The sequence below is a fragment of the Erinaceus europaeus genome, chromosome 1 (assembly GCF_950295315.1).
Source record: "Erinaceus europaeus chromosome 1, mEriEur2.1, whole genome shotgun sequence".
NCBI lineage: Eukaryota > Metazoa > Chordata > Mammalia > Eulipotyphla > Erinaceidae > Erinaceus > Erinaceus europaeus.
In genome coordinates this window covers 116,630,018-116,648,933 of record NC_080162.1, presented here as the reverse complement: position 1 = coordinate 116,648,933, position 18,916 = coordinate 116,630,018, and the positions used below count along the sequence as shown (strand labels likewise).

The following is an 18,916-nucleotide window of genomic DNA, read 5'->3' as shown; positions in this document are numbered from 1 at the left end:
AAAAAAATCCGAAGGAATTCACTAGAACTTTCTGTGTAGGGCTAGAGAGAGAGCATAATGGTTATACAAAAGACCCTCATACCCAAGGCTCTGAGGTTCCAGATTCAATCCCCAGTGCCACTCAATTACTAGGTTCAATTTGGTAAAAAACAAAAACAAAAATCCAGTGTGTGTGTGTGTGTGTGTGTGTGTGTGTGTGTGTGTGTGTGTGTGTTTGCACATGCACACCTGTGTTGAAAGAGGACTGGTGAACCTTGAAAGTGCAGTGAACAGGTGGAAGGCACAGAATCTGTGAAATGTCAGATTCTACGTTCTTGTCCCAGCAGGTTGGTGGAATAAGCATCAGTGCAATACAAGACACCCCCATGAATTTATAAACAGGTCTGCTTTTGATACACAAGGCCTTAGGGACACAAAGATGACTCACAAGTCTGTGCTTCTGAAATCCAAAGGCAAAGCCACCCAGGGCAGTCTGAGTGCAGCAGTAAACACACTTGCTGATGTGAACATGTGCTCTGTGCCAAGGCCAGGGGCATTATTTACTATTAATCAGTGCAACAGGCAGACAGTTATGAGCCCCACTTTACACTGGAGGAACTGAGGCACAGGCAATGATAAGGAAGATGGCACTTCTCAGAAGAAGGCAAAAGCAGCAGCAGCACCAGCATGATCTTAAGGCAAAAATGATGTGGCAGAGGAGCACTCAGGGATGAAAGGAACCCTGGGTCAGACAAATCCTCACATTCAAGAACTAAATACTTACTACAACAAAGTAAAGTGCCCTCACTATAAAGTAGCAGTGGCAGGGACTGAGGGACTCATTCTCTGAAGGGAGGCTGGGTCAACCTACTCTTCCACTCTAGGAAGACTGGTCCTGAGATGAGTGCAGCTAGAATGTTCCCAGCTGTGACTATGGACTGTGAGCTCAACTGGCAGGGACTCTGTGGTTACACAGGCTCCTGTGTTAGATATGAATAGACATGGGCCCTGAGTCAGATAAATGGAGTAAACAACTAATTGCATTTACAGACTTTCTTCAAGATTGAGAGCTACTCTCTTCTGCCCTAATCCAGCTTTTTAGTTTTACTCTCAACTCTGACACCATCGTCCCAGACAGTATTTTTTAGGCATTTGCATAACTTTCTCAAGTCCCCTATAAAACTCTGCATTCTGAATGCTCTGCTCTTCTTCCCTACTTACAGCCATCCCATATCCTTTTATTTAATTAACAGCCTCCCCCCCACCCCCCCCCGCATCTTCATTAGAGCACTGATCGGGCTTGGTTCACGTTGGTGCTGGGGATTCAACCTAGAACCTCAAAGCCTAAGACATCAAGGTCTTTTGCATAACCATATGCTACCTCCTGTATGTTTTTTTTTTTTTGGGGGGGAATAGTTTCTTTTTTAATTTTTTTATTGGGGAATTAATGTTTGACATTCAACAGTAAATACAATTGTTTGTACATGCATAACATTTCCCAGTTTTCCATATAACAATACAACCCCCACTAGGTCCTCTGTCACCCTTCTTGGACCTGTATTCTCCCCACCCACCCACCCACCCACAAAGTCTTTTACTTTGGTGCAATATGACAATTCCAGTTCAGGTTCTAATTGTGTTTTCTTCTCTGATCTTGTTTCTCAACTTCTGCCTGAGAGTGAGATCATCCCATACTCATCCTTCTGTTTCTGACTTATTTCACTTAACATGAATTTTTCAAGGTCCATCCAAGATCGGATGAAAATGGTGAAATCACCATTTTTTACAGCTGAGTAGTATTCCATTGTGTGTGTGTGTGTGTGTATATATATATATATATATATATATCACAACTTGCTCAGCCACTCATCTGTTGTTGGACACCTGGGTTGCTTCCAGGTTTTGGCTATTACAAATTGTGCTACCAAGAACATACGTGTACACAGAACTTTTTGGATGGGTGTGTTGGGTTCCTTAGGATATATCCCCAGGAGAGGAATTGCAGGGTCATAGGGTAGGTCCATTTCTAGCCTTCTGAGAGTTCTCCAGACTGTTCTCCACAGAGGTTGGACCAATTGACATTCCCACCAGCAGTGTAGGAGGGTTCCTTTGACCCCACACCCTCTCCAGCATTTGCTGCTGTTACCTTTTCTGATGTATGACATTCTCACAGGAGTGAAGTGGTATCTCACTGTTGTCTTTATTTGCATTTCTCTGACGATCAGAGACTTGGAGCATTTTTTCATGTGTTTCTCAGCCTTTTGGATCTCTTCTGTGGTGAATATTCTTTATTTTATTTAAAATTTTTTTAAATATTTATTTTATTTATTTATTCCCTTTTGTTGCCCTTGTTGTTTTATTATTGTAGTTATTATTGTTGTCGTCGTCGTTGTTGGATAGGACAGAGAGAAACGGAGAGAGGAGGGGAAGACAGAGAGGGGGAGAGAAAGACAGACACCTGCAGACCTGCTTCACCGCCTGTGAAGCGACTCCCCTGCAGGTGGGGAGCCGGGGTTCGAACCGGGATCCTTATGCCGGTCCTTGTGCTTTGCGCCACCTGCACTTAACCCGCTGCGCTACTGCCCGACTCCCTGTGGTGAATATTCTGTCCATGTCCTCCCCCCATTTTTGGATGGGGTTATTTGTTGTCTTGTTGTTGAGATTTGCAAGTTCTTTATATATTCTGGTTACTAGCCTCTTGTCTGATGTATGGCATGTGAAGATCTTCTCCCAGTCTGTGAGGGGTCTCTTGGTTTGGGTAGTAGTCTTTTTAGCTGTGCAGAAGCTTTTTAATTAGGTGTAGTCCCATAGGTCTATGCTTGTTTTAGTCTTCTTTGTAATTGGATTAGTTTCATTGAAGATGTCTTTAAAATTTATGCGGAAAAGAGTTTTGCCAATATTTTCCTCTAAGTATCTGATAATTTGTGGTCTAACATCCAAGTCATTGATCCACTTGGAATTTACTTTTGTATTTGGTGAAATATAGTGGTTCGATTTCATTCTTCTGCATGTTTCAACCCTTTTTTTTCGAACTCCATTTGTTGAAGAGACTCATGTTTCCCCATTTAATAGTCTGGGCACCTTTGTCAAAGATTAGATGCCTATAGGTGTGGGGGGCCTCCTGTATGTTTTAACCATTATCTTTTGTTATAGATTATGATGAACTTAACTCCCCCCATAACCTTCCCCCTGGCTCTGTAGGTGGAAAGTGAATCTGCGACCTCAGAGTCTCATGCATGGAAGTGGTTTACTCAACCATTATGCTGTCTCCCCAGTTCATTTTCTTTCTTTCTTTCTCTCTCTCTCTCTCTCTCTCTCTCTCTTTTTGCCTCTAGAGTTATTGCTGGTACCTACACTATGAATCCATTGCTCATGGAAGCCATTTTTCACCATTTTCCCCCATTTTGTCACCCTTGCTGTCATTATTATTGTTGTTGTTGCCAGCAATCTTGTTGTTGGATAGGACAGAGAGAAATTGAGAGAGGTGGAGAGACAGAGAAAGATAGACACCAGCAGACCTGCTTCATTGCTTGTGAAGGGACCACCCTGCAGATGGGGTCTCAAACCAGGATCCTTACACGGGTCCTTGCGCTTTGCGCCACATACGCTTAACCTGCTGCACTACCTGACCCTCTTCTCTTTATTTGTTTTTTGTCTTTATATTTTATTTATTGGGTAGAGACAGAGAGAAACTAAGAGGGAAAGGAGAAAGGAAGATCAACACCTGCACCCCTGCTTCACCACTTACAAAGCTTCCCTGGTCCTTGTGCACTGTAACATGTGTTCCCAATCGGGTTAGCCACCACCTGCCCCTCCTATACCTGCCATGAACTTTTCTTTCTTAAAGATTTTCTTGGGTGGGGGGTAGACAGTATAATGTTCATGCAAAGAGACCCTCCTGCCTGAGGCTCCAAAGTCCCAGGTTCAAATCTCTGCATCACCATAGACCAGAGCTGAGCAGTGCTCCAGTTAGGGAAAGGGAAAAAAAACAAAAAACAACTTTGCTTCTTTCTCTGTCCCTCTTTCTCTTGTAAAGATGTGTTTATTCGTGATAGACAACCACCTCCTGGGTGCATGTGGGCTTTTCATCACTGCCTGCCCATATTCCTGAGCACTGCGTACACTTTTCTACCTTGTGCAGGTTTTCAGTTGTGTAAAACAGGTGAGTGCCTGTCAGATGCCCCCCATCCCAGACAGGGTAGAACAGAAAGACACAATAATTTATGAATAAGGTCTGCCTGCCCCTCCTGGGCTCCACACTGGGATCAGAGACTTCCTGTTTCAAAACCACCACCCCATCATGGGGTTTGAGGGTAGTGGAGCACACACACTGTAGTGCACAAGGACCCAGGTTCAAGCCCTGGAGGGGGAAAGTTTCACAAATGGTGAAACAATGCTACAGGCGTCTCTGCACGTCTGTCTCTAATAACCTGATTATTTTTAAAATTTTTATTATTATTCATTTTCCCTTTTGTTGCCCTTGTTTTATTGTTGTTGGTAGTGATGTCATCATTCTTGGAAAGGACAGAGAGAAATGGAGAGAGGAGGGGAAGACAGAGAGGGGGAGAGAGAGAGACACCTGTAGACCTGCTTCACCATCTGTGAAGCGACGCCCCTGTAGGTGGGGAGCTAGGGCTCGAACCAGGATCTTTCTGCCAGTCCTTGCGCTTCGCACCACATGCACTTAACCTGCTGCGTTACCACCCAACTCCCATAATTGGTTATTTTAATGACAGAGAAAAACACAGAGAGAATCAGAGCACTGCTCAGCTCTCTGGCTTATGGTGCTGCTGGGGATCTGAACCTGGGACCTCTGAGCCTCAGGGATGAAAATCTTTTGCATAACCATTATACTGTCTCCCCATTCTCTCAATTTCACTCCATCCTTATCAAAAAAATAAAATAAAATAAAGGAATGAGGTCCAGCCTTCACAAGAGAATGCTTGCAAAAATATGTGTGTGTGTGTGTGGCACATGTTACTAACACATGAAGAAAATATTGAGAAAACTGAAGAAAAATAGAAGTTATAAAACAACAGTTGGAGGTTTCATATCTCATTTTCTTTTTCTTCTGTTTTTGTGTGTGGGGACAAGACCTTGCAGATGCATGATTTCAGCACTCAGAACTTACACCACAGCACAGGAACTTCCTCCCGTACCTCAGGCCACTGAGCTCACAGGAAAGCAGCCAAAGGCTGAATGATTACAGCTACAGTACCATTTCACCCTTAATTTTCAAAAGATCCAGGGTAACTGTTCATTTCTACTGTTCTGCAGAATACAGATTCTGACTTAGAAAGGGAATAGGTGATCAGCTATTCCTGGCTGTCCCTCCATCCAGTATCAAATAGGACCTTGCAGTAGGCAAGCACGGGTCATCAACCATCATTACCAGTCAGGGACTGTACTACCCACACCTTCGAGTCCCACCATACTGCCAACCATAAAAACAAAAAAAATCCAAAAGAATCATCTTCCAAACCAAGCTACATTGGATACTCCCAGAATGAAAACATATGTGTTGTTGGGGGTTGCATCTAGCACTTTGTTCATGTGAAGCTCTTTCATGAGCTCCATTCCCAGTTCCATCAGATAAAACATTTTTTTTAGATATTTTATTTTATTTATTTATTCCCTTTTGTTGCCCTTGTTGTTTTATTGTTGTAGTTATTATTGTTGTTGTCGTCGTTGTTGGACAGGACAGAGAGAAATGGAGAGAGGAGGGGAAGACAGAGAGGAGGAGAGAAAGATAGACACCTGCAGACCTGCTTCACCGCCTGTGAAGTGACTCCCCTGCAGGTGGGGAGCCGGGGTTCGAACCGGGATCCTTATGCCGGTCCTTGTGCTTTGCGCCACCTGCGCTTAACCCGCTGCGCTACAGCCCGACTCCCCCAGATAAAACATTTTTTAAAAAGATTTTATTTATTTATGAGAAAGACAGGAGGAGAAAGAACGAGACATCACTCTGGCACATGTACTGCCGGGGATCGAACTCAGGACCTCATGCATGAGAGTCCAAAGCTTTACCACTGCGCCACCTCCCAGACCACACACAGATTAAACACACAGATTTTTGAAAGTGTACAAACACAAAATAGCTATGAAAATAATTCAACCCATGAACAGCTGTTCACATGTCCAGGGATCTTGTATGCTCTGTGTTCTCCTTGGCAAAGGGGAGAAACTTTCCCCTTGAGAAGACAATTTACACAAGGGAGGGAAGAGTGAGGCACGGGGAAAGTCTGAAGCTCAAATGTGGATGAAAAGAGAAAGTGGAGAGTGGGGGAGATAGCATAATGGTTATGCAAAGACTTCAGTGGCTGAGACTCTAAAGTCCTAGAAGTTCAGTCCCCCACATTATCATAAACCTCAGGTGAACAGTGCTCTGGAAGAAAGGAAGGCAGGCAGGGAGGGGAGTGGACAGATGTGAAAGAACGGGAAAAAAAAAAGGAAGTGAGCACTCCAAGTGTGAGCCAAGGGTCTGGAAGGTACATAGCACCCAAATGAAGCTACAGACAGATGTAGAGTGAAGGGAAAGAGCAGGAATGGAGCAGAGAAGCCAACTCTTTCATGTATAGCAACAACCTAGTACCCTAGAATGCTAGATGAATCAGGGCCCCTCAAAACAAAACAGAATGACAGAAAAGTGAGACACTAACCAGAACCCCCTAAAAATAAGAGGCAGCAGTAGTCAGACAGAAGTGGCAGTGTAGCTTTAGAACTATGGCCAAGACGATGTGAACTCCAAAGGCTCAGGAGGGAAGTTGAGACTTCACAGCACCAGGGCTGCCTGGTGTGAGGCCTGATGAAGCCAGTGTGGTTGATGCAAGGCAGGTTCAAGAAGATGGGAGACACTGGGTTAGCAACTAGAGTCAATGCAGGACAATCTCAAGGAATGAGGGACTAAAGGATAAAGAGCAAATACTAAATTAAGAAAATAATGAGGCCACAAGAAAATCACTGTTAGGAGGTGGCCTCAGCTCGCTCAAAGCAGAAGCCTGACAGTGAGCTAGCCAAGGGGTGTGGGATCAGGCACAAACACTGGAGAAAGAAGTCCCAGAGAAGATCACATGTGAGGGAGATAGGTAAGTGATCCGCAAGGGGACATGACACAAAAGGGAGGCACATACTGGGGAGTCCCAGCAATAAAGTCAGAAGGTTAGACACAGATGCAAAACTAGGGAAAGCAAAGAGAAGATCTAGATGGGAACACCTGCCATCTCCCAAGAGGTCAGAGAAGACACATGAGGCCAGGAAGAGAGTAGCAGGGGGAGACACGAAAAGGAAAGGAGTATAGACAGACACTCTTTTCCCAGGTGAATAGCCACAGACTCAGAATGCTTGGGATCCCTGCACTATTACAAAACCAGGACAAAGACGGGATTCTATTCAGGAACTGGAGTATATGATTCCTACTTTATTACCCTACAATGACAGCCCATCTCTGCATCTGCTGACAGCCTAGACTAAGACCCTACTTTGGAGCAAAGGAAAAAGTCCAACAGCACACACATCACCTTACAGAATCATCTGATTAAGAAGTGGAAGTGTTCAATACTCACAGGAACAATAAGCCCTTGCCAAGTCAATAAATTAGCTTCATCAACCTGGATGTTACGGAAGTTTTTCATCCCACATTTGCGGATTTCTTCAAGCTCCTGTTGATTAACAAAGCATAAAGGGGTATCAAATATGGGAAAGTAGCACATATTAAGATCCCTCCTGACTCCCCTGAACTCAACTGAGTGACACCATCAATGCCAACATTTCTAAGTGTGCCCCAGACCAAGATAAGCCCCCACCGGGGTGAGCCCACAAAACTCAGGTAAATCACAGAAGTGGGTGCACTACTTCCTCTTTGTGATGGTCACCACACAAACACTTTTTGGTTTAAATGCTTTTGGCCCCCTGTACCGGGCAGTTTTGGACAGAGATTAACTCCTCCCAAATGAAACTGAGTTAAGAGTGACTATGTGTCAGAAACCAAGGATATAGAGTTGAATGAAACCAAGGTGACAGAATGAAAACACACCCACAAAGTTAAGTGCTATTTCAGAAGAACAGTATCTCAGCACAGGTGTGGGGACACGGTGAAGAGAACAACTATCCAGTCTGGGATGTGAAGGGAGACAGAAAGCCTTCACTGAGCCCCATTTTCCTAGGCTATACAACAAGAGTGATAAGACCCAGAATCATAGACACTGAGTAGGAACTGTGCTGTGAAGCCCTTGCAAGTACTTAAGAAATCATGTACATACAGTCAACACAATAAACATCACTTCTCATCAAAAAAGTATGATCGCCACAACTACTTGAGGGCACAGCTGGTGTCTTTAATCCAAAATTGTCTACCACTTGTTTTTCCACTATGTACCTGTGGTCTGACACTTTCACAACTTCTCTGATGACTCAAGTAAATGTCCAACAAGAATTAAAATCCAAGTCACCCCCATGCACTGCCTGCCCACTTCCCCAATATGTCTCCACTTTAAGATGTATCTTTGTGGTTTTTTGTTGTTGTTTGTTTGTTTAACCAGAACACTGTTCAGTTCTGACTCATGGTGGTGCGAGGATTGAACCTGGGACTTGGGAGCCTTAGGCATGACAGTCCCTTTGCAGAACCATTATGCTATCTCCCCCACCCTATGTACCCTCAGATGTCCTCTTGTCCATGGCCCAACAGACTGCACATCTTTTGGGCCCCTTCTCACCTATTAATACGATTCTGGAGCACCACCCACCTGAGCCCATGGCTCTTGTATCAGGCAGGAGAGTTTCCTCCCTGGGTGTGCCTACTTCTGTGCTGGTGCAGCCCCTCTACTAAGTTGGGAAGCTCCTTCTCTGTGCTGTGTTCAATTTACAGTAATATGGAGACTCTTAATGGGAAACTGAGGAATGTTATGCATGTACTAACTATTGTATTTACTGTTGAATGTAAAACATTAATTCCCCAATAAAGAAATAAATTAAAAAATATATATGGAGACTCTGATTAGTCCCCACATGAAGCCCCAAAGATTCATCACATTTCACATCCCCTTCACACAGCTGACAGCATGACAATCCAGGATAGCATTACAGGTATTGAGTTGGAAGACAAAGTCTGAAGTCTTAAGAACTTGTGTGGCACAGAGCAGGCCAAGGACAGAAGAGCTTATTGACACACCTCTGTGTTTCAGGGCACCTGAGAGGCCAAAGTTTCTGTCTACATGTATTATTATTGCTAGTCAATCCTATCTACCACCCACCACACTGCCTGGGCCTTGACCCCAGTCCCAAATGTTCTTGTCCAGTAGGTATGCAGTGGAGTCTGGCAAGGGAATTTCTTTTTTTTAATGTACTATTATTAGATTTAAAGACTTTTTTTTTTTTGCATCCAGGTTTATCACTGGGGCTCGGTGCCTGCACTATGAATCCACTGCTCCTGGAGGCCATTTTTTCCCATTTTGTTGCCCATGTTATTGTTGCTGCTGGATAGGAGAGAGAGAAAAATCGAGAGAGATGGAGAAAAGAGAGGGGAAGAGAAAGATAGACACCTGCAGACCTGTCTCACCGCCTATGAAGCAACCTCCCTGCAGATGGGGACGTGGGGGCTTGAACCAGGATCTTTTGTTTGTTCTTTTGCTCTGCGCCACATGCGCTTAACGCGCTGCACTACTGCCTGACTCCCATAAACAAAATCTTTTTTAAAAGCACAAGGACCGGCATATGGATCTGTTTGAGCCCCCAGCTCTCCAACTGCAGGGGAGTCGCATCACAGGTGGTGAAGCAGGTCTACAGGTGTCTATCTTTCTCTCCTCTCTCTCTCCATTTCTCTCTGTCCTATCTAACAATAACAACAACAATAATAACTACAACAGTAAAAAACAAGGGCAACAAAAGGGGAAAAAATTATATTTATATATATATATAATATATATATAAAGAATTACAGTGGTCCAGGAGATGGCACAGTGGGTAAAGCACTGGACTCTCAAGCATGAGGTCCTGAGTTAAATTCCTGGCAGCACAAGTACCAGAGTAAAGACTGGTTCTTGCTCTCTCCTCCTATCTTTCTCATAAATAAATAACCTTTAAAAGATACAAATACAAGGCAATATGGGATTCAACTATAAAACAGCACGAAAATTACATCTGTGCAGTCCAAGAAGTGGTACAGTGGATAAAGTTGGACCTAAAAGCATGAGGTCCTACGTTTGATCCCCAGCTTCACATGTGCCAGTGATGCTCTGGTTTTCTCTGCCCTTTTCCTCATTAGTGATTTTTTTTTTTTGCCTCCAGGGTTATCACTAAGGCTTGGTGCCTTTACTAGAATCCACTGCTCCTGGAGGCCATTTTCCCCCATTTTTGTTATCATTGTTATTGCTATTATTGTTGGATAGGAGAGAGAGAAATTGAGAGAGGAGGGGAAGACAGAGAGGGAGAGATATAGACACCTGCAGACTTGCTTCACTGCCTGTGGAGTGCCCCCCCCCCCCACAGGTGGGGAGCCAGGGACTTGAATCAGGATCCTTACACTGGTCCTTGAGCTTTGTACCATGTGAACTTAACCTGAAAATTACAACTTGTTCAAGAAAGAAGGGGAAATGAGTGGGCACTGTGGACAGGGATGCAGATGCTTTACCCAAAGGTAAACTGGGGGGTGGGGGGGTGGAGCCTGGGGTGGTGGAGTGCACCGCTGAACACAAGTATCAGCATACCCCTAGTCCCTACCTGTAGGAAGGAAGCTTCATCAGCTGGTGGGAATGTAAAGTGGTCCAACCTCTGTGGAGAACAGTCTGGAGAACTCTCAGAAGGCTAGAAATGGACCTACCCTATGACCCTGCAATTCCTCTCCTGGGGATATAGCCTAAGGAAGCCAACACATCCATCCAAAAAGATCTGTGTACACATATGTTCTTGGCAGCACAATTTGTAATAGCCAAAACCTGGAAGCAACCCAGGTGTCCAACAACAGATGAGTGGCTGAGCAAGTTGTGGTATATATACACAATGGAATACTACTCAGCTGTAAAAAAATGGTGACTTCACCGTTTTCAGCCGATCTTGGATGGACCTTGAAAAAATCACGTTGAGTGAAATAAGTCAGAAACTGAAGGATGAATATGGGATGATCTCACTCTCAGCCCGAAGTTGAAAAACAAGATTAGAAAAGAAAACACAAGTCGAACCTGAAATGGAATTGGAGTATTACACCAAAGTAAAAGACTCTGGGGTGGGTGGGTGGGGAGAATACAGGTCCATGAAAGATGATGAATGACATAATGGGGGTTGTACTGTCAAATGGGAATCTGGGGAATGTTATGCATGTACAAACTATTGTATTTACTATTGAATGTAAAACATTAATTCCCCAATAAAGAAATAAATTATTTAAAAAAAGAAATAAAAAGAAATAAAAAGAAAAAAAGTAGAAAAGAAAAAAAAAAGGAAGGAAGCTTCATGAATGGTAAAGCAGTACTACAGGTGTCTCTACCTTGTTTAGCTCTCTCCCCTCTCAATGTCTCCTATTACAGAAAAATGAGGAGGTTAAAAAAAAAAAAGCCAGTGGGAACAGTGGATTCAGGGCAGCCACCAAGCCCCAATGCTAACTCTGATGGCATAAATAAATAAATAAGTGGGAGGTGAAGTGGGGCTTGGGAGTATCACAATGCCTGCTACCTATCAGCCAGAGCTGGGATGCTCCAGTGCTGAGTACTACCCACCATTCCCAAACAGGGTTTGTTTCTTCGCTGTTCTTTTTGATAGTTGATAGTCTGGATTCTCTGAGTCTCCCACCTCTGTTGTTGTTGTTGCTGTCACCCGCTTTCTACTCCTCCTCATCATCATCCATCATCATCATCCCCAGATCAGTTTACTGGAGGAAATAATGATTTCCAAGACAGTTGTCACAGTTTCCTATCCCCTAGTGATAGGTCTCCACACACCACTCCCATCACCCGCTCGTCTTCCTTCTCCTTCGTGCACTGGGTCCCCCACGACTTCTCAGACTTCCCGTCTCCCTCCTAGAGGCCTTGTTCTGTTGCAATAGACCACAACCTGTGTTAAGTTTCACCCTGTGCTTTCTGTTTCTTTCTTAACACTTCTGTTCTTTTTTAGCTCTGTTATCCATAGCATCTCCCCATATTATACATAGCTCTTCTCTTGCTTCATTTATCTTTGTGCTTGTTAGTTCTGGATGCTCCCCACCATCCAGGATTTTTACTGGGGCTTCACACCTGCACAGCTCCACTACTTGTGAAAGCACTGCCTTTGTGTGATATTCTCACATGTTGGGGGTTAAACCCAAGTCTTCGTGCATGGCTCTTTGGGCCAAACTGTGTCTCCCCCATCCCCTCCCCTTCAAGAACTTTTTTCTTGCTGCCAGGGACTTCACTGGGGCTTTGTACCTGCACTATCCTACCATTCTCAATGATTCAGGTGAAAGTAGGAGTGGAGGTAGGGGAACCAGAAGGAAAAGAAACACCACAACACAGCTTCATCACTCATGGGACCTCCCTCCCCCTTTCAGGAGTGCTCCTGTGTGGTGGCTGGGGTTCAGATCCAGGTCCACAGTCACTTCACTGTCAGGAGCCAGGACTGTTACACAAACAAGTTGTGCAGAGAAAAACTGTTCAATCCAAAATGCCAGTCATGCCTAAAAAAGAACTTGAGGATGGAGTCAAGTCACTCAGAAAATACAGGTTCCTTAAGCACACGTGGCACAAGGTGCAAGGATCGGCGTAAGGATCCCCACCTGCAGGGGAGTAGCTTCACAAGCGGTGAAACAGGTCTGCAGGTGTCTATCTTTCTCTCCCCCTCTCTGTCTTCCCCGCCTCTCTCCATTTCTCTCTGTTCTATCTAACAAAGACGATATCTACAACAACAATAAAAACAAGGGCAACAAAAAGGAAATAAAATAAATAAATATTTTTAAAAAAAGAGAGAATACAGGTTCCTCTCAGAGGAATAACCAATAGGGAAGTTCCCAATGGAGAGGATGGGACACAGAACTCTGGTGGTGGGACCTGTAAGGAATTACACCCGTTACAATTATACCTACTTACAATCTTGTTAATCAATATTAAATCCCTAATAAGATAAAGTATTAAAATAGAGAGAGAGAGAGATAGGTTCCACCTGGAGGTCTGAGACTAGAGAAGGCAAGATGGTTCAGGAGATCAGCCAATTCTCAAGGAAAATTACACCTCATGGCATCCAGAAAATGAAAAGCTGGGAAAGGAATCTAAAGAAAATAGTGTAAATCCAGAGTTCAAGTGCCTAATGCTGTAACAGTGACCCACTCTTGAACAGCCAGGAAGCCCAAAGTCAAGAATGAGGGACTAGGGCGGAGGGTAGATAGCATAATGGTTATGCAAACAGACTCTCAAACCTGAGGCTCCAAAGTTCCAGGTTCAATCCCCCACACCACCATAAGCCAGAGCTGAACAGTACTCTGGTTAAAAAATAAAAATAAATAATTAAAAATAATAATAAATAAAAATGAGGGACTTTGAAAATATGCCCCACAAATATTCATTTTAGTTCTGCTCAGAGCAAGCAGCCGTCCTGGGTCAGTTGCTCTGGGCTGATGGTGCAGTGCTGAGAAATCAAGAGAAGAGCACAAGAGAAAGCAGAACCTATCAGCTCACATGTTCCTTCTCCCAGTGTGGGGAGAGCCATCTCCCCACAAAAGAAGGTAGGGAGGGACAAAGAGAAAGACCCTTCTCGAGATAAGGTTCATTTCTAAGCCCAGGAATGGATAGCAATGACCTAAGAGCCTGGTATGCTGCCCAGCTCTTCCAAAGGAGAAATGCCCATTGAGGCTCAAGTGTGGCATGTGTCAGATCTGGCCCACTGCCTCACACTTCTGTAGTCACTCAAGTGGGGCAGCAGAAACACGCTGCTAGAAGAACTGCACAGAGGCTCAGCTCAGCTCCTCTCCATGAGGAGACAGCTATACAGACAGCACTCTCATCACACAATTCAAATAGGGCAAGTTTTTTTTTTCTTTGAAAATCTAAGATGAGGCCTGGAAAAACTACTGCTTAAAATTTCCCTGGATTGGGAGTTGGGCAGTAATGCAGCAGGTTAAGTGCAGGTGGTGCAAAGCGCCAAGGACAGGCGTTAAGAATCCCAGTTCGGGAATTGTGTGGAGTTGTACCCCTCCTACCCTATGTTTTTGTTCATTAATCCTTTCTTAAATAAAAAACTTAAAAAAAAAAAAAAAAGAATCCCGGTTCAAGCCCCCCGCTCCCCACCTGCAGGGGAGTCGCTTCACAGGCAATGAAGCCGGTCTGCAGGTGTCTATCTTTCTCTCCCCCTCTCTCCATTTCTCTCTGTCCTATTCAACAGCGACGACAACAATAATACAACAAGGGCAACGAAAGAGAATTTAAAAAAAAAATTCCCTGGATAGGATGGATAGCTTGCTTCACAAACAGTGGAAAAGTCCTGCAGGTGTGTGTATGTCTCTCCCCCGCCTCAATTACTGTCTCCATGGAAAATAAACAAACAAAATATAAAACCCAGACCAGGGAGGATACCTTGCAGTACAACACACATATGTGGCACTTGATTCAACCCCCAACAGCATATTAAAAGTATTTTTTCCAAGTACCTGTGTAAGGATCCGGGTTCGAGCCCCTGCTTAACCAGTGAAGTTGGTCTGCAGGTGTCTATCTTCCTCTCTCCCTATCTCCTCCTTCCCTCTCAACCCTATCTAATAAAATGGGGGGGGGGGGGCTCTAGGGGGAGTCGGGCGGTAGCGCAGCAGGTTAAGTGCTTGTGGTGCGAAGTGCAAGGACTGGTGTAAGGACCCAGGTTCGAGCCCCCAGCTCCCCACCTGCAGGGGAGTCGCTTCACAAGCGATGAAGCAAGTCTGCAGGTGTCTATCTTTCTCTCCCCCTGCCTTCCCTTCCTCTCTCCATTTCTCTCTGTGACCAGTGACTTTTTTTTTCCAGTTAGTGAGAGAAAAATACAGAGAGGCAGAGAGACCAGAGCTTTACTTAGCTCAGCTCTGGCTTATGGTGGTGGCTAGGGATTGAACCTGGGATCTCAGGCCTCAGGTTTTTTGTAGATACACTACAACATTTCCCCAGCCCAGGACCAATGATTCTTTTTTTAAAGGACTAATATTTTTTAAATGCATTTTATTTATTTATTTATATATTTTTAGAGAAATGCAGAGAAAGACACAGTGAGAAACACCACAGCACTGCTCAGCTCTGGCTTATGATGGTGCAGGGGATTGAACCTGGGACTTCGGAGCCTCAGGCATGAGAGTTTCTTTGCATAACCATTATGCTATCTAACCCGCCCAGGACCAGTGATTCTTAACTAGCTCGTGGTCATCTTTAGGAAATCAGGCAGATGTACAGAGGTAAAAATAAGCTGTGCGGGAGTCAGGTGGGTTAAGCACAGTGGGTTAAGCGCATGTGGCACAAAGTGCAAGGACCGGCATGAGGAACTCGGTTCCAGTCCCCAGCTCCCCACTTGCAGGGGAGTTGCTTCACAAGTGGTGAAGCAGGTCTGCAGGTGTCTATCTCTATCTTCACCTCCTCTCTCCATTTCTCTCTGTCCTAGCCAGCATCGACGACATCAACAATAATAACTACAACAACAATAAAAATAAGGGCAACAAAAAGGAAATAAATAAATATTTTTAAAAATCTTAAAAAAAAAAATCAATTGTGCAAGTAAGGGTCACTCTGAATGTAAATCAATGCTATAAGACAGCAAGTTGAGGTAGAGAGCAGTGCTCTGGTAAGAAAAAAAAAAAAAGGAACACACTGCCTGCTCGCACTGGGCAACAGGGTCCAACCTCAGCTGAGCACTCACACACCATGTTTTCCTTTGTTTTGCTTCCAGGGTTATCACTGGGGCTCAGTGCCAGCACTACAAATCCATTGCAGCCATTTTTTCTTTTTCTTTCTTTTTTTACTGGATAGGACAGAGAGAAATTGAGAAGTGAGGAGGAGAAAGATAGATCTACCTGCAGACCGCTTGTGAACTGACCCCCTGCAAGAGAGGAGTCGGGGGCTTAAACCCAGATTTTTGCTCAGGTCCTTGTGCTTAGTACTATGTGCGCTTAAACAGGTGCACCACCGCCTTGCCCCTTCATGCCAGCTTCTAGTCATCAGCCTGGCTCCTTGAGTGTGTCTCTGGCTCCATCCAAACATGGGTGTGCCTGGTATTCCTGACCTATATCACACACTCGAGTCCAACACTCCCCAGCAGACTATAGTTCCCTGAGGGACAGTAACCTCCTTGGGTTGGTCAACACCATGGATGACAATGGCACAAGGAGAGGCAGGCTGGGAACTGCTGTATAAACACATCAGCAGGGAGTCGGGCGGTAGCGCAGCAGGTTAAGCGCACATGGCGAAAAGTACAAGGACTGGCGTAAGAATCCCGGTTCGAGCCCCCCGCTCCCCATCTTCAGGGGAGTCGCTTCACAGGAGTGAAGCAGGTCTGCAGGTGTCTATCTTTCTCTCCCCCTCTGTCTTCCCGTCCTCTATTTCTCTCTGTCCTACCCAACAATGACAACCATAATAACTACAAGAATAAAACAACAAGGGCAACAAAAGGGAATAAATATTTAAAAAATAAACACATCAGCAGACCTTTGTTTGAGTTTCTGAGTTACACCTCCCCAACCTAGAGCAGAGGTAGCAGTCCCACTCAGGAAGACGGAGAGCATCTCCAAGTACACCAGCTTTGATGCTAACTGCTTATAATACATGTGCCTGTTATGCTCAGGGGTTGTCAACCCAGAATTTCACTTCATCCCTATCGTTTGAGCAAAGAACACTACTTACTTAGCCCCTAGGTGGGCTGCCAGGGTCCTCTGCTCTCCCAACTCCTAAACCTTACTTATCCATGACCAGCAGACCAGTTCCACCTCTTTCTCAACCTTCCCCTTCTCTCCTTGGAATTCACTCCATGATTCAGATAGCATGCATTCAAAATACAGTGAAGAGACCTGATTTCTTTGTTTTAGGTAAATGCCTTTTATCTTCAATGAGTCACTCACAAGCAAAGGTCAGGGAGGTTGCTCAGTGGGTAGAGCACATACTCTGTAAACCTGAGGCCCCAGTTCTCATCCCTAGCACGTCCTATGGTCAGAGTGGTTCTCTTAATACCACACCCCTTCAAAAAAAAGATCCCTGAGGGAGAAGATAACAGAAGTTTATATAACATACCTTCACACTTGAGGCTCAGTGGTCCTAGGTTCAGTCCCTAGCACCACCATAAGCCAGAGCTGTGTAAAGGCTCTAATTAAAAGAAAAATAAATAAAAGTTAACCCAGAAAGGTGTGCCAAGAATTTTTTTTTTTTTTTTGCCTTACATGTGTGTGTATCTGTCTGTCTGTCAGTCATCACTGAGGTTTTGCCACTCTGGGTTGACTTTTTTCTTTTTTTTTCAATTAGAAAGAAAGAGGCTGAGGGGGTGGGCGGTGGTACACCAGGTTTAAGCACACATGCAGTGAAACACAAGGACTGGCATAAGTATCCTGGTCAAGCCCCCGGCTCCCCACGGGGGGGGAGGTCACTTCATGGGTGGTGAAGCAGCTCTACAAGTGTCTTATCTTTTTTTCTCTTCCCCTTTCTGTCTTACCCTCCTCCTCTCCATTTCTCTGTCCCATCCAACAACAAAACAACGACAGCAATAACAAGGACAACAAAATGGAAAAAATGGCCCCCAGGAGCAGTGGATTCCTAGTGCAGGCACCAAGCCCCAGCAAAAAGGAAAAAAAAAAAAAAAAAAAAAAAAAAGAAAGAAAAGAAAGGCTGAGACAAGAGTGAGAAGGACAGCACAGTTCCCTTCACTGCAATGGGGGCCAAGTACACTGTCCAGGTGAGTTATTTTACTGGCCCTAGACTAAGTTTTATTTTTTAAATATTTTATTTATTAATGAGAATGATAGGAGGAAAAAAAGAACCAGACATCACACCGGTACGTGTGTACGGCTGGGGGTTGAACTTGGGACCTCATGCTTGAGAGTTTAGCGCTTTACCCATTGCACCACACCTCCCAGATCACAGTTTTATTTTTTTTAATCTTTTTATTTATTTATGATTGGAGAGAGATGGAGAGAAACTGAGAGGAGAGGGGAAGACAGGGAGAGAAATAGAGACACCTACAGCGCTGCATCACCACTTGTGAAGCTTTCTCCCTGCAAGGAGGCTTGAGCCCAGGTCCTTGTGCACAAGGAAACGGAAAGGACAAAGATAAAGGACAATTCAAAGCCAGTGAAATAGCTCACTTGAGTAGTGTGCCACTTTGCCATGTCCATGACCCAGGTCCAAGCTCAGCCTCTCAGCACTGAAGGAAGCTTCAATGTTGTGGCTGTTTCACTGTATCTCTGCCTGGGGTGCTGGGGTAGGGGTGACTAAGTAGACAAAAGCTGTAAACTAGGAGAAGTATAGGGCAAAACATAATTTTGGATGCAGATACCATTCAAACATTCAAAAAACACCTTTCTCCCTCTGCCTCTATCTCTATCTAAAGAACAAAGCAAAAAGTAAATAAATGTGCCCCAGTGCCCTGTTTTGTTCTGGTATATATCTTGACAAAAGGTCCTGAGGTTGTCAATGACCAAGTCTATCGGAGAAGCAATTACGAAAGCCAGAACTCCCACCTTCTGTAACCCAGAAAGAATTTTGGTCCATACTCCCAGAGGGGGAGAAAAGTTAGGGGAACATGAATAGAGGGTTCTGAACTCCAACTCCATCAGGACCAGGAGAGAGAAGGGGAAAAAGGAAAGACATTCAAAAGTAGTAACAGGTGTAGGTGTGACTTAAAAAAAGAAGGCAGGGGAGTTGGGCATTAAGCTCAGCAGGTTAAGCACAGGTGGCACAAAGTGCAAGGACCAGCTTAAGGATCCCAGTTCGAGCCCCCAGCTCCCTACCTGCAGGGGAGTCGATTCACAAGTGGTGAAGCAGGTCTGCAGGTT

General features: G+C 44.6%; 1 protein-coding gene across 1 annotated transcript in view; it reads right to left on the bottom strand.

The window, feature by feature from the left end:
- Positions 1 to 18,916, bottom strand: part of UBE2L3 (ubiquitin conjugating enzyme E2 L3) — a 48,427-nt gene that overhangs the window by 17,569 nt on the left and 11,942 nt on the right. The window contains exon 2 of the mRNA XM_060194515.1: positions 7,542 to 7,637. Within this exon, the coding sequence (XP_060050498.1) occupies positions 7,542 to 7,637 (96 nt within the window). The remainder of the gene's footprint in view (positions 1 to 7,541; positions 7,638 to 18,916) is intronic.